At 40.2% G+C, this 15,887-nt stretch overlaps 1 protein-coding gene across 2 annotated transcripts in view; it reads left to right on the top strand.

Moving 5' to 3' along the window:
* Positions 1 to 15,887, top strand: part of LOC127564656 (ubiquitin-conjugating enzyme E2 E2) — a 331,735-nt gene that overhangs the window by 4,795 nt on the left and 311,053 nt on the right. For both annotated transcript variants that reach the window (XM_052001374.1, XM_052001375.1), the window contains exons 2-3: positions 660 to 843; positions 14,534 to 14,584. In XM_052001374.1, the coding sequence (XP_051857334.1) occupies positions 668 to 843; positions 14,534 to 14,584 (227 nt within the window). In that variant the 5' untranslated portion in view covers positions 660 to 667. The remainder of the gene's footprint in view (positions 1 to 659; positions 844 to 14,533; positions 14,585 to 15,887) is intronic.

The following is a 15,887-nucleotide window of genomic DNA, read 5'->3' as shown; positions in this document are numbered from 1 at the left end:
ATCTGTCCTCTTCAGCCTCTGGGAGTGCTGGTGGGAAATTTGTCTTTAGATAGACATACTGGATTTGAACCTCAATTTCGCCTAATCCCAAATTCACTTCTCAGTCTGCAATGCCATACTGCCACTAGGTATCATCTACACTCTAGTTAGGAGAACTACTCCTCTCTCCCTTAATTCCTTTTAGGTTCTACCTCTTGTTTTCAGTATCTCTTTTTTCCCCTTCTTGGATTTATTGGTGGTAATAAATCAGAAGCCCTAGTTTTACATTTGGGCTTGGACGCCTACTGGCTGTATGAAGACTGGCAGATCTCTTCATCCCAGTGCTCTTGGCATTTCCTTAATAAGTTCCATGACTAAAAGGAGGTTCCTCACCAGTTAGTTCTCTTGCCCAATCCCTATTGTAATACTACTTGATGCAGTATTACAGTATTACAAATATTATACTTACAAATTGTATTTGTATATTTGATTATAATTGTAATACAATTGTATTACAAAATTGTAATGCAAATGTATTACAAATACAAAAATACAGTATTATAAATCTCGACCAAATGCTTGAGATTTGAGAGGAAGAGGAAGAACCCCATTCCACCATATGTGTGTTCCTTTCTACTTTAAGAAAAAACTAATTCACTTGTTTTGGGTCTTCAATGCAGCGTCTAATATGTCCACCGAAGGGCAAAGAGTTGATGACAGCCCCAGTACTAGTGGAGGCAGTTCTGATGGAGATCAGCGTGAAGGGGTGCAGCAGGAGCAAGAGAGAGAGCAAGTTCAACCCAAGAAAAAGGAAGGCAAGATCTCTAGCAAGACCGCTGCGAAACTGTCAACCAGTGCAAAAAGGTACCATGCTTGTTGTCACTTACATCGCATGAGCCAGAACAGGGGAATGCCAAATGCAGTTGAATTTAAAAATTCATGTTTTCTGAGTATGAACCCAGTGACTATACGGGCCCTAAGGAGAGACTGGTTTTTTAACCAAAAGCTTAAAGAGTTTTTTTTTTTTTTTTAAATGAGGGTGAGAGACTTTTTTTTCCCACCTAACACATAATATTTGGTGTACTCAACACTAGTTTGAGTTTGGTAAATTTATAAATATTCACAGTGGTGTGTTCTTAAGACCAACAATGTTGAAACCTGTCAGTTTGATTTATAATGACCTAACCATAAATATTTCCTACTATTCAGTAACATGGCATGGTAGAAAGTAGGAAATGGTTGCACTATCAAATGGACTGTTATTTCCTACTTCCTGTTGGTCAAGCCAGAAATGCCAAAGTACGTATCTTGGTTTCATTACATTAGGCAGGGGGTCGTTCTTTATACTGCCTTCTTCCTCCCCTGGGAGAAATATAGACCTGGACAGTAGGTGTTTGAGTGATCTTATTCTTCCACATCAATCACTCGGTCGCAATTGGCATGTGCTTAGACTCAGCATTCAGAAGGAATCACCTTTGATATTGCTTTCCTGCCAGTATCAATCAGTAGTGCTTTATAGAAACTGGTTCTCAGAAAAAGACATGAAAGGTAAAATGACTAAGTCTATCTTGAGCTCATTGTTATTCTTATTTAATTTTCAGATTTTAGGCTGTCTGGAATATTGAGAGAAATCAAATTATTAATCTTAAAAGTAAAATGCAATTTTTTACTTTTTTTTTTTTTGTCTTGTTTAAGTATGTGGAATTTTCTTCTATATTTGCAAGCTCTATACAAAAGGGATGAATTTTACATTCTTAACAAGTGGTGTGTTTACAGGATAAAATCCACAAAAGAAATTTGACCATAGATGCCCTCCCCATCGCCTATTCCCATATATACACATTAGTTATCTCTGTCCTCCACCCTGGCAACTGCTCAGATCTTTATGGAGATAGGCATATTAGAGCCCAAGAAAATCTATTTGATTTTCTGGAACAGGAAATCATCCTGATGGCAAGATGAGTTTTACATTTTTGCAGTCTTGGTTTGGGAGTGATCTTTCAAGTGGTCTGTGGGTTACTTAGCTATGAAAGTATCTATAGGTCTCTTTTATAATGAATTTTTAAAGAAAGGAAATCAATTCAGTGATTTCCTCCTCAAGCCCAGCTTTTATCACCCTTTATTTTGATGGAGAATTGTGGGTTTTTTCCCCCCTCATTCCTTTGATCTAAGTAGGATTGAATGGGATAAGTATTTCATGGGATCTAATTCTAATAGAGCACTGCAAGTTTTTGAAACTGTCCTAGAGTGCTGTGCTCTTGAGATTCTCTTATGACAAGCTTGCTTTAGGAGAAGTCCAGTACTATGCCATTAGGAAGTCTTAGTTTTGTGAAAATTAGACAACTTTTCAACATTACTGGTGGTGATTTTATTTGATTAAATTAATAAATCTTTTCTACTTCATGTGGACTCAACTGCAAAATTTCTCAAGTGACAGTAATTTCCATCAGTTGGAATACTTGAGTTCACAGTGATAATCTTTATATGTGTGTGTGAAGTATAAATTTTAAGGTGAGTTGTAGTATAGTTGTTCCTAGAAACTTGATAGTATTGATTAGCTATATATACACTGAGATTCTGGATTTCGATTTCTCTGATAACAATATGAGAGCAATGCCTTGTATACAGGACTAAGCTCCACCAAGAAGGAGAATATTTTGGTTTCCTCTTTATAGCCTCATCATCTAGTGTCATGAGCCTTCCCCAAGATCTGAGAAAGAATATTTGATAGATTAAATAGATAATTCCATAATTATCGAATGAATGAGTAGCACAAATGAGTTGTTTGAGATGTGTTATCACAGTGGCAGAGGGAGCATATTTGAATGTGTTAAAATTTTGCTGGAAAATCAATTTTCAGAGGAATTACTGAGAAAAAATATTTTAAGGTAAACTTTGATACCAAAATTATTAAAGTGGGAGCATTGTATCTTATTGCTAGTATAAATTAATTATCTTTTTAGAGTTAGAAAAAAGAGGAAGATTACAGTTCTGTTTTTATCCTGCCTTTTTTGCTCTTCATTGGAAAAACATGGTTTCTCTTAGAAGTATTTTGCATGAAGTTTCATCTTCTTCTCTCTTGATGTGGCTCTGTTGGTCTTTTTTATTTGCAAATAGCTATGGAGAGAGATCCTAATTGAGACTTCTACTTCTCTTTTCCAATTGGTTCTATTGTTTTGCCTGAACTAGTTAGCTCAACCAGCTGCTTTCCATTTTTCACTGAACTGACTGAACTGATTGGTGATTTGGAGATAGAGACACAAGTGTAATGTGAAATGATCCATTCATATTTCCAGAAAAATCTCCTTTTAAGATGGAAAGGAATCACTACTCACTGACATCGTCTCTGTTTTAATTTAATACTTGAATTGGGAATCAAGTCACTTGAGGTTTTTCAAGTTGTCTGAGTGCAAACTTTCCCAGATTCAATTTTGTTGTAGGCAAAGGGGCATTTTGTCAAACAGCCAATCACATGTGGGGCTAGAACTGTTTTCTTTTTGATGCTAAGTTTTAGAATTAATTTTTTTATGTGAGATGGTTTTCCCTCTTCCCTACTTAATGAGCTACTTAATAGTTATCACTTTGACAGTCGAACAATAATGTTCACAAAGGGAGATTATATAGTGTTTGTCATTCTCTCCGATCTGAGTTAAATTCTAGATTTGTGTTATAATCTAGTGGGATGCTGGTAGGTGAGGAGTGTTTGTTTTGTGACGTAATCATTCCCTATCAAGAGATGAGGCAGGCTGGTGACTTGTGGATGTTTTAGTGGCAATTCTTAGCCGGGTACTCGTGGGATTCTGATCTCTGAGCTCTCTCCAATTCAGAGCTTCTCTGTTGTGAAGGAATTTGTAGATTCATAACTGACATAGGATTTTAAAGTTTTTATATTATCTCATTTGAGTCATAAAATGAACCTGTGAGGCAATTGTTATTATTATCCCCTTTTTAAAGATGAGAAAACTGGGGGTAGGAGGTTAAAACAACTTGTGCAGGGTCACACAGCTGACGTCTGAGACCAGCTTCTAATTCACATGTTTCTGATCCAGAGCCTGGTTATTTTCACTGTAATATCTAGCTGTCATCCATTCCTCCATCCATCCATGCATTTATACAGGATGTCCCAAAAGTCTCAGTGCAGTTGAAAGCTATTAAAGCTAATAACGGCACTAAGACCCATGGGATACCATGTCTAGAGCTTTAAAGGTTTGCAAAGCTCTTAGATGGGGGATGATGGCCTAGACTCTGAATGGCTCATTGCATCATCCGTAGTGGGAAAGCTCCTCAGAGTGCAGTCCTTGCCAGCCCCACGAGAAGGTAGCGTCTTTGTAAACAAAGGAAAACACATGTTGATCCTCATCAGATTTTGTTAGCTTCAGGATGTTTGATTGTATCTTATATAAGACTGTGAAAGTGGCTGGCTGATCTCAGTTAAAACCAGATCAAATTTTGATGAGAGAATGGATGATTTAGGATCCTCTGTTCCAATATGGAGTCTGTCTTCCCTCTTTGAAATTTTGTCTGCTTGGGCCTCTACCTTTCCCTGAGATCCACTTTTGGATGGGTGCCATCTTCAGGAAAATTCATTCACACACACAAACCCTAAGTGATGAAGTTCAAAGGAACTGCAGTGCAAGAGAAACAGTTTGGCGGGCTGATGGGGGCGGGACCTGCAGCTGGGAGGCTTGAGGTTCAAGGGCAGGCTCAGAAATGCATTTGTGGTGTCCCCAGAAAAGTCCCTTTTGGACGGCTTCCTGACCTTCACTGTCCAGTGCCCAAACACCTTAGGCACATCCCCAGAAAGTGCTTCTAAACTGGAAAACAGCTGTCAGCGAGAGTTGTTATTGACGGGGGGGAAGAGGAGAGCTGTGATCTGGTCCAGATGGAATTGGGCAGGTTCTGACACCCAGCGGAGTTTCAGTCTGCCCCAGCCAAAGTGGGGATCAGACTCGCAGAATGCCCAAGAGCTTCCCTCTGCATAGCCGGGGGAGGGAGGCCGGGCTGGGGGTCTTCAGTCAGGACGATGGGCCACAGGGCACTCGAGCTGTTGGTCACAAGTGCCCGCTGCGTGCCTCCAGCCATCACCTTCACACCTGCTCTTTCGCTGTCTCCCTGGCATGTCTCCAAGCAGACCTAACAGTCTGAGGAGGTGCCTGAGAAGAGCACACATGTGCCCCTCCACTTGCTGCTGCTCCCTCTTCCCTCAGGGATCATTTCCCATTTGTTGTTCTGTCACCTCAGTCATGGCCGAGTCTTCATGACTCTCTTTGGGGGTTTTAATGGAGAGATGCTGGCGGGGGTAACCATTCTCTTCTCCAGCTCATTTTACAGATGAGGCAACTGAGGCAAGCAGGGTCCCAGGTCGTAAGTGTCTGAGGTCACATTTGGACTCAGGAAGATGACTCTTCCTGTTTCCAGGGCTGATATTCTATCCATATACCACTTAAGGGCCCCAATTTATCTTGTCTGTATTTTGTTTATACATAGTTGGGATCCCCCTCCTCTTCTCTCCCAGTTAAACTGTAAGCTTCTTGAGATTAGACTCTGTCTTCTGTTTTTCTTTGTATTCCTGCCCAAGAGCAAAGAGCCTGACACATAGTATGCATTTGTTGACTAGATAAAAAGAGCTACATAAACTCCCAGTGTGAAAATTCCCTCCATTAAAGTAGCAGTAGCCTTTCACTTGGCACTTAAGTCCTACCTGGGGAGGTGCTCTGAAGGCTGTGTCTGAGGTACCTATACATGAAGCCTTTTCTGATCTATCCCATCTCCCAGTGTTTGTCCCCCCAAATCACCTTAATCTGGTTTTCATCTACTTTGGAGACATTACTCTGGGTGTCCCCAGAGTCTCAGGACACAGCTTTTAGCTTTCAGGGCTTGGGGACGTGGGTTCTTGTTGTCTCCACTAATAAAAATATATGCTTCTGGAGGGCAAGGCTGTTTCTTTTTTGTCTTTGTACCCTAGTGCTTGGTGTAGAGTGGATAATAAATATTTTGCTGGTTGATTGGAGGCACCAAGACCATCTCTTTATTCATTCTTCAGGGCTGTTTCTACAGTAAGATGACTTGGGTCCAACTAATTAATTTTATTTTAAAAATCCCAGTGGTATGACTTATTTAGATAATTGTATCAGTCTTCTGCTTACTGTATTCTTTTAAATATGGTATTTAAATTAAACAAACCAGGGCTACTTAAAGGAGTGTTGTGAGGTCATTCAGTGTTCTCTCCGTGGTCCAGGATCTTCGGGTGAAAGGCACTGTGGAAGTGTGTATTATTGTTACTTTTTGAATGTCCCTCCCCCAGAGGAGAGGGCAGTATCTCAGAGGCTTCCTTCCTTCCCTTCCATGGCAAGAATGAGAAACTCCCCACATGTCATGGTTGCACTTCTAAGACACAATTGAATTGCTGTCATGGAAAACAGCAGGCATTCTGCTACCTTTTAAGGAACGATTGGTAGCATGACCTTTTCGATGGAGAGAAGTTTGATCCTTGGGAGGTAAAGGTGACTCAGAAGAGCTGAAGAGGCAGTGACTCACTTCTCTGAGGGTCCTGATGGAGCAGTCCAGACTGCTGCTTGTGGAGACCAGGGCATCAAGGATCCAGCTAACACAAGTTAACTGAAAAGGGCTTAATGGAGGAATTTACATTCTGGGTACAAAAAGGATTGATTTATCAATTCTTTTTTGTTAGCCAGAAACTATCCCTATGGTAGTATGTGTTCATGGAAAGGTGATAAAAGTTTGTTCCTTGACAAGCCAAGGAATACATTCTTTTGACTTAAAGAAATAGCTCTCTAGGTTTCTAAATATTTGAAACACACATCTTTTGGTTTTTCTCCTTTTGTTGACTCACTTTTTGGAGGGCCCATTACTTAGGTGATATTTTTTGTTAATAACTATATAAGTGTGAAATTAATTTTTAAAAAATCTCATTTCCAGTCTTATAAAATATTTTCATGTAATAACAGGACATGTTATATTTATATGCATGGAAGCATACACTAAAATGAACTAGATAGGGTTACAGAGTTAGACAGTAGCTTAAAGATGTCCTCCTGCTCCTTTATTTACAAGAGGGGATGCCGAAGTCCAAAGCAATTGAATTCCCTTATTCAAAGCCATGTGGCTAGTTGGAGAGAAAACTCAGTTAAGCAAAATCAGCGTACATTTAGATTAGAATCCAGATCTCTTGACTTATTGCCCCGTGTGCCTCACTTACAATTACATATTCCAAGAAGAGTAAAATTTACAGAACAATCAATTTATAATTCACTTATGGGGGTAATGGTAAAACATACTGTTGACTCCTAGCACTGGATCACTTGTTCCTTGTTCAAGTGGTCGACTTTCATTAGTTCTTCTCCTAAGTACAGAATGAAGGAATGAAATTTAATTCCTATTTTTCTTTACAAGTTCTTGTGTTATCCTAGAGTCCCTCAACCTGCTTCTTTGCAATGTAGTAATATTCTCACTTGCTTTCACTGAAAAGAGGATTGAGTAGTGTCCTTGCAAACCAAAAAATTAAAAATAGTTTGAGCCTCTTATGAAATTTAAACATGGATTTGAGTCATCAGGAAACATTACCTAGTAAGACTATGAGGGATAGCATGGTATAGACCAATGAGCTGACCTCTGAGTCAGGAAATCTGGCCTCGACATAGAAAGAGAACCTTCTGAATCTGAACCTGTCTGAACACGCCTCAGGGACTTCTCCCAGACTTGAAGTTGCCTCTGCACATCTAGGACTCATGTGCTTTGGGAGGCTGTGGAGCTTCTTCAACCGGGAGCTCCTTCTGCCAGTGAAATCACAGGGCTGGTCCTAAAGTGCTGCTGGAACAGTTAGAATTCAGAATATTGCTGATAATCGTCCCCACATTTAAACAAAGTCTAAGTTGTCTGTGGTTTTAATCATCCAATGGAGTAATGAAATTACACAAAAAAGTGCCTTCTATGTGCCAAGCAGCCAGTACCAGGAGCCCCCAAATGCCTGTGCATGAACTCTCCTCTCTTCTCCCTTTCCTATCCCTCCTCCTCGTCTCTTCTTCCCCTTCTTTTTCCTGTCCCTCCTCCTCCTCTCTTCTTCTTCATCTTCCTTTTCCTTCCCCTTCTCTCTTCTCCCCCTTCCCCTTTCTTTTCCTTTCCCTTCTCTCTCCTCCCCCTTCTCTTCCCTTTCTCTTTCTCTGCTTTCTTTTCACCTTTCCCTTTTCTTTCTTTCCTTTCTCTCTTCTGCTTTCCTTTCCTATCCCTTCTCTTCTCCCTGTTCCCTTTTCCTTTCCCTGCTTTCTTTTCCCCCTTTCCTTTTCTTTCCTTCCTCTTCCTCTCTTCTGCTTCCCTTTTCTTTCCCTTTCCCTCCTCTTTTCTCCTCCCTCCTGTCCTCTACCTCTCCCTCTTATCTGCTTTCTGGACTCTCTCTGCCTTCCCAGCCCTGGTCTCTGGCCCTGGCCTTGCATCTCCAGCAGCCCGCTGGCTTCCTGGCCTTGCCCTGGCCTTCATCTCAGCACATCCCAAACTCTGCTCACTATCTGCCCTCTCCCTGCCCTCCTCCAGCCTGTGCTGGCTCTCCCTTGCCCCCATGACCTTACCCTGATTTGGGGTCTTCTCTCCCTCCTCCCTTCTGCCTTCCTGTTCAGTGGCAGAGTGTTTGCTTGGGTCTTGCTTTCCTTGTTCTCCCTCCCCCCCAACCCCATCTTTCCCCTCTGATGTCCCCTCCTTAGGCCATGGCTTTGTTACCTCTTGCCTGGACAGTAATAACATGTTCTCCAGACTTCCAGCGGCTCCCCTCCTCCTCCACCCGGCTGCCTGCTTTACCCGCTGACCACATCGCTGCCCTCTTCAGAAACTTTCCAGGGCTCCCCGTCCTGTCACATAAAGCCCACTCCTGGCTTCGGACTTCTCTCCCTGTGCCCCCGATGCGTTCTGTCTGAGCCTGGTCCGGCCTCCCTGCCTCTCTTTGGTTCTGGGCTGCCTGCTTCTGCTTAAAGCAGCCCGGGACTGGGACAGAGGACCCCTACCCCCCAGCCTTTGTCTCCAGAGCTCTGCCTCAGCCCTGCAGCTGCCACCTCCTCTGGGAAGCTTCCCCAAGAACTAGAAGGAGCCTCCACCTGGAGCTTTTCCCACGGTTGTGCCCGTGTCTTCACCTGTCCAAGAGACCGTAAAGCATCTTGACATCAGGGCTTGTTTTGTTTCATTTTGATAGGTATCCCAAGCCTGGCCCATTAGAGAGTACATCTGTTAATCAATGAACCTTAGATTGAATGGGGTTTTTCACATAAGCCCCTGGGGGCTCACTAGGTACCCTTTAAAAAGCAAAATTATAAAGCAACAACTGTCACACTTATTAGATATTGGAGATCAGTGAACATGACCATTTATTTTTTAATCACTCCAAGGACACACTGGGATTTTCATTGCCCCTTGTGATTTCTGTGCTCCAAGCACACCTCTTTTTTCAGGGGAATGCAATTAGACACCCCTTTCCCCCATTTCCATAACACTTCAAGACAGAGTGCTCCCCTCAGCCACCTGTGTGGGAGGAGGTGTGAGTCATTATGCATCCCCATTTTACAGATGGGGAGACTGGTCTCATCCAAGTTAAGTGACATGGCCATAAGATTCTGATGGAGAATTTTAGCCAATATCTTTCATTCCCAAGAAGGATACATTCTTCTCTAGTACTCTTTGTCTCATTATCAAACGAAATGGTAATAAAAATCAGTAGTCATTTTTTTTTTTTTTATTTCACAGCTTTTTATTTACAAGTTATATGTATGGGTAATTTACAACATCGCCAAACCTTTTGTTACAATTTTTCCCCTCCTTCCCCCCACCCCGTCCCCTAGATGGGAGGATGATCAGTAGATGTTAAATATATTAGAATATAAATTAGATACACAATAAGTATACATGACCAAACAGTTATTTTGCTATACAAAAAGAATCGGACTCTGAAATATTGTACAATTAGCCCGTGAAGGAAATCCAAAATGCAGGCAGGCAAAAATATAGGGATTGGGAATTCAATGTAATGGTTCTTAGTCATCTCCCAGAGTTCTTTTGCTGGGCGTAGCTGGTTCAGTTCATTACTGCTCCATTGGAACTGATTTAGTTTATCTAATTGCTGAAGATGGCCAGGTCCATCAGAATTGATCATCATACAGTATTGTTGTTGAAGTATATAATGATCTCATGGCCCTGCTCATTTCCCTCAGCATCAGTTCATGTAAGTCTCTCCAGGCCTTTCTGAAATCATCCTGTTGGTCATTTCTTGCTGAACAATAATATTCCATAATATTCATATACCACAATTTATTCAGCCAATCTCCAATTGATGGGCATCTATTCAGTTTCCAGTTTCTGGCCAAATAGTCATTCATAAACATCATATTTATAACATTCTCATCAGTCTGAGTACCATAACCCGATTCTTTGGAGACTAGGGGAGGTGGGGAAGTTAGTTTCCATAAAAATAATTCTTTCAGAACTCTTTAGACGAAGGTCAGTGAATGGATTGGCAATTTTAAAAATGCAAGTATTTATAAAAACCTGCTGTTTCTAGATTGAGTGCCAGTTTTGGATGGTGGATGGAGCCTGCCCTATCACTGATCACCTTTCAGGACCCTGGGTACCTCCAGGGCTCTCTGGTTCAGAGCAGGACCAACAAAACCCTTAAGAGCTAAGACAAAAAAGTTGAATTTACAATCTGAAGGTGTTAGCTGGAGCCAATGAGAAGCTGCTTCCACAGGCTTATGTCAGAGGTACAATATCTATCAGTGCACATCATCCTGCCTGGGAGGTAGCTCTCTATCTACTGCAACATAGGCTGCTCGATTCAGTAAATGTTGCAAATAATAAACATCCTTCAGTTCTATGTTATGTATCATTATTAAATAGCAAAAAAGAGTTTTTAGTTCTATATTATTCTTGTGTCTGTTGCGTCTTATTCAATAACATGGCAAATAATAAAAACACCTTGATTCTGTGTTATGCCCAATTAAGGGAGAGAATATGGGAAAGGAAAAAAGTAACAAAAAGATAAATCATTGGTTCAAGTGGGGAAGGTGAGAATGCTCACATAGGGAAGGGAAGGGGAGAAAGAGGAGACTTCCAAAGTTTATGAGTCTCTTTTCTGTTACAAGCAGTTATTTCTTCGGTCTCTGTTTAAATTAAGCTTTCAGTGCTGGCTGAGATTCCATGGAACTCTCCAGCAACTTAATTGGAATGATTCATAGGGTTCTAGGTCCTCCAATGAAGGCCTTAGAACAGTTGTACAAATGCACAGTTTATTCTCCAGAGAAGAGAGGTGATCTGTGTACGGCTACCTTGGGAGTGGCGGCAATGACAAGATTTGAATGGGAGTTCCTTAACATGAAGGAATTGTCATCCAAACTGTTTCATCATATTCTGATCTCGTATCTTTGTGTACAATGGTATCTGGAGCATTATTTTATCTCAGGGGTTGAAAACCTCTGATTCAGAGGCCAAGTTTAGCCTGTGACTTAATTTTATCCTGTAGTTCAGGCAGCAAGTAGAATTCTTGGAATTGCTTTTGTGATATTACTGTGGTCATCATTTTGAAGTTGAGAGTCCAGGTGGCATCTGTCCCAATTTGAGTTACCTAGGGGAGCACAGGACTTTGAAGTGTTCTACCTACGCTGTTTTGTCTGCTCCTCACAACAACCCTCTGAGATAGGACCTATTGTTATCCCCATTTTACAGAAAATGTCCCAGTAAAAGGCCCAAATTTAAACCAATTATTAGAACTTCTAGGGATCAAAGAAGAGAGATGGAATGGAACTTATTCATTAGGGATTGGAGGAACTACCTTTTATTTATTTATTTATTTTTAAATTTTCAAGCATTGTTTTCCTGGAATTCAGGGCTTTTTTTTCTTGAGTCTAAAAGTATGACTTAGGTTTCAGAAATTTGCTCTGGAATCTTAGGTATCTAAAGCTGCCAGATTTCTTTCTTTTTTTTTTTTTTTTTTGCATTGAGATATATTGGGTACCTAAAGATGCTGATTCTATGAGGCATTTCTATTGAAGTGTGGTATAGAAGCTAGAAGGAAGAACTTGGAGTCTGGAAGATTTAAATTGGAGATTTGCGTCTGACATGGGCAAATCACATGACTTCTTGGTGTCCCATTTGACAAGATGGAGCCTCCTGCTGTGGGGTCCATAGATCCTTGAATCTGCCGGGGAGAGAAAGCTGGGAATTGGGATGAAAAAAGTTATACCTTTATTTCTCACTGTTCTCTATGAATTAAAAAGAAAGAAAGAAAGCTCTTCATACTTGGAATTTTCCATGCCAATAAAATCACAAAATTACTTTCTCTCTCAAAATCACATCATTAATTTAGAACAGTAAGAAACTTTAGAAACTATCCAGTTTATAGATGAGAATCTTCATTCAGGTATTCAGTAGTGGAACTGAGATTGCAACACGGCTCTTGCGTCTTCAGAACAAGTGATTTTTTTTTTTTCTATAATGTCACACTGTGCTTCATGACTGCAAGCCATTGTTTTCCCAAAGAAAACCCACTTTTTGTCTTGATGGCTCACTGAGGGGAAATAAATAGTGGAAACAAAGTTTAAAATCCCTTCAGGAATTTATGAATTAATTAGTAAAACCTAAGAAAATCTCTCCAGCCTACTTTCTGGATGCTTTCTGAAAATTTTGCACTATTTGACCTGAAATGGCAAGAAAATCCTATGGGTTCTAAAGCAATCCTGATTCCTAGGGGTTCCTGACTATCTTAAATTGAGCCTAGTGAATGCCTTATGGCACTCTGGGCCAAGGAACGCCCCCAAGGACACAGTTTCTCTGCTTGTGGTCACAGTTCAACATAGGAGGAGGAAGTATTCAACCAAAATGGAAGTATTTTACAATTAGGGTGTCAAGGATTTAGCCTTCATAGACTGATTTTTGTCTTGGAGGTAAAAGGAGTGGTGGCTTCTCCATTACCTTATCTTTTACCTCCCAAAAGAAAAATGGTTTTTGTTGTTTTTTCACTTTCAAAACCATTTCTCCAAACTACAAAAGAAACACACACATATACAGGCGCATCCTTTTCTTCCTTCTTCAAATGGAAATGATGACTTGTTTCTGCATTTCAAAATATCACGGTTGCAGTATTTATGGATAGAAGAAATCCCAACCCCATTTTACAGATGAAGAAACTGAGATACAGAGTAAAGCAGTGTCCCCGAGTTAAACAGAAGAGCAGTGATTTATGGGGTTTTTATTTGTTGTCTTCTTTTTGAGTCAAAGGGCAAGGTGAGTGAGGTGAGCACGTGATTGGGGAAAGGCACTGACTGGCAAGCACGTATTTCAAATTAGCATACCGAACAAAGAAGGAAAAGGCTGAATTTTACCTTTCCAGGGAAAATGGGCCTTGGCGTGTTGTATGGAAAAAGCTTCCATTTTTTAAAATGGCCAAAAACTTATCTGTTTGCTCTCTAGCCCAGATTGTACACAAAAGGCATTGACTCGGCTGTCAGAGATGTTTTTCCTTTACTTTGTTATTCCTCGTCACATAACGCTTGCCATGTGTACATACAGTCATTTCAAATCATCCTGGGTAACAAGGGGAGAAGTGATTAAAAGGAAAACCAAACCTCAGCATCTAACTGCCACATGAGTCAGCACGTTATTTAAGCAGGGTGAGGTGCAAGCAAGGAAACTGACATGCATCAGTTTCACTTCCTTCCCAAACCACTTTATCCGATGCGATTTTACAGTGTATATAGGTAGATGAGAGATAAGTGAGAGATCATTAGATAGATACATAGACACAGAGGAAGAGAGAAATTGTAATAGAGTTCATGTAGATGTGCAAAGTCTGTCCCCTTCTCCCTCCATATATAATGGGCACCGGTGAGGATTTCTCAGAATAAACTTCTAGGTCCCAGCACTTTCAGATATTGGAAAGACTCAGAGATACACTTAGGGCATGCTTCTGGGGCCAGGGGGTTTGCTCAGACTATTTGGTTCTGATTTTGATCAGATTTGTCTGCACCATCGAAATGAAGTCATTCAAATAGAAACTTTAAAATGTCCAATTGAGCCTCTGCCAGTCATGGATTTGCTGGGACCCTTGGGTCAAGTTTCTTGACTAAGGTTCACCTCAAAGCTGAATTGCTTGGTGGTCCAGCGTAAAGGTCTCTTGTAGATAAATGACAGCAATTTCCCTGGCTTGTGTTTGCTAGAGAATGACTTCTATAAAGTTGATGTTTAAGCATTACAAAAGATGTATAAAGGGAAAACGAGTTTGCAGGAATTTCCATTTAAATAAGTCCTATTCTACTAAGAGCTGGTATCCCTAGCACTTCTTCACATGGTGCCTCGGATACCGGGCTGGCATGTAATTGAATCAGATTGAAGTACTCTGAACACCAAAGACATGGGGATGGTGAGGGAAGAAGGGGACTGACTTTAACAGTTTTAAGCTTTAATTCTCTATAATAATATGAATGAAAATGGGCATTTTCATTAATTTGGTAAATGTTAATGAAGAGAAATACTTGTCTAATACCAGTTTCTTTGTTGTTTTTTAAAGAATTCAGAAAGAACTTGCAGAAATTACATTGGATCCTCCTCCGAACTGCAGGTAAGTTGAAGTGGATTTTTATTTATTTTGGAGCGTATGCTGAAGATGTATTTGAAGTGATCAGAAGTTCAATCTGTTGTGGTCTCAAGCTAATTAACTAGATAACATCATTTTGACGCAAAAAAGCTGCAGGAACTATTGTTTTCTGAGCAGCAATAGAATATTCTGCAAGGATGGTTGTGTTGATAGAAGTTGCTAAAAATAGGACGAGGTAATAAGAATAAGATAATAGAATTGCAAGATGACAGTTTGAATCATCTTTTAGTGGTGAGAGTGATAAGGCTCTAAGCAATTTCTTTGCTATGATGAAAGAATATTGATTTGGTAACAGTGGTTAAGTGTTTTATGTTTGATCATTAATTAATTAATTGGGAAATATTGTGTTGAATAGGAAATGGGGGAGACTTTCATGTTTTACCTGGTGTAATTTTTTTTCTGGCTATTAGTTTTGATTTAATATGAGTAGTTCTAGGAGGTGATGGAGTTTGATTCTGATGATCTGTGACCATACGCACTTGATTTTCAGATAATAATTTACTTATATGAACTAAAATGTGATGATTTTGAAATGATGAATGACATAGGAGTATACAGAGAAATGGGGCATGAGGACTGGGGAGGGTGATAATGATAGAATTTTTTTTTCGTGTTTCTGACTTGGTAGTTTGAAGATGTCTATTTCAGGACATTTGTTTTTATTTTGCTATAAGGTCACTGTTGTGTTGGAACTTTGCCAGCATTGAATTCTAATGGTTTAAGATGGTCCCTTGATGTCTTTCACAAGTAAAGGTCAGACTAGAGAAAACGAAGTTTCCCAAATGGCATGTCATTGGAGTTGATTCTTTAGTATGACTTCATATCGCTTTCCATATTCTCAATGACTCATTGTGAAAGCAAAGTCAGCAACTCTTAATAAAAGATATGTTGACACATAGCTACTTTTGTAGTTTGGTTAGTTGACAAAAGCCTGCCCATAAGGAAATTCTTCTAATGAGGCCTTTGTGGGACATCTGTTGGGTCTAAGGGAGGTGCTTAGAGAAGAGAGGCCTTGAAAAATAATGTGCAGAATATTTCAACCAACTAAGGCCAATGCTTCTTTACTAGATAAGATGGTTTAATATCTATCTTTACTCATTTCTTTTATTCTTATAGCTGGTTCTCATCAAGGTGCTACAAAGAGCTTTTCTTTAGGTGCTGATGACTGATGATGATTAGCAGATTAATAAGTATAAAACATCAGCTTGTTGAGGGAAAATTCATAACTGGAATTGTTTGAACTAAATCTGAAATTCACCCTCCTTAT

This window comes from Antechinus flavipes, chromosome 5 (assembly GCF_016432865.1).
Source record: "Antechinus flavipes isolate AdamAnt ecotype Samford, QLD, Australia chromosome 5, AdamAnt_v2, whole genome shotgun sequence".
NCBI lineage: Eukaryota > Metazoa > Chordata > Mammalia > Dasyuromorphia > Dasyuridae > Antechinus > Antechinus flavipes.
Note: the sequence above shows the minus strand (reverse complement) of the source record. Positions and strands in the feature narration are given on the sequence as shown.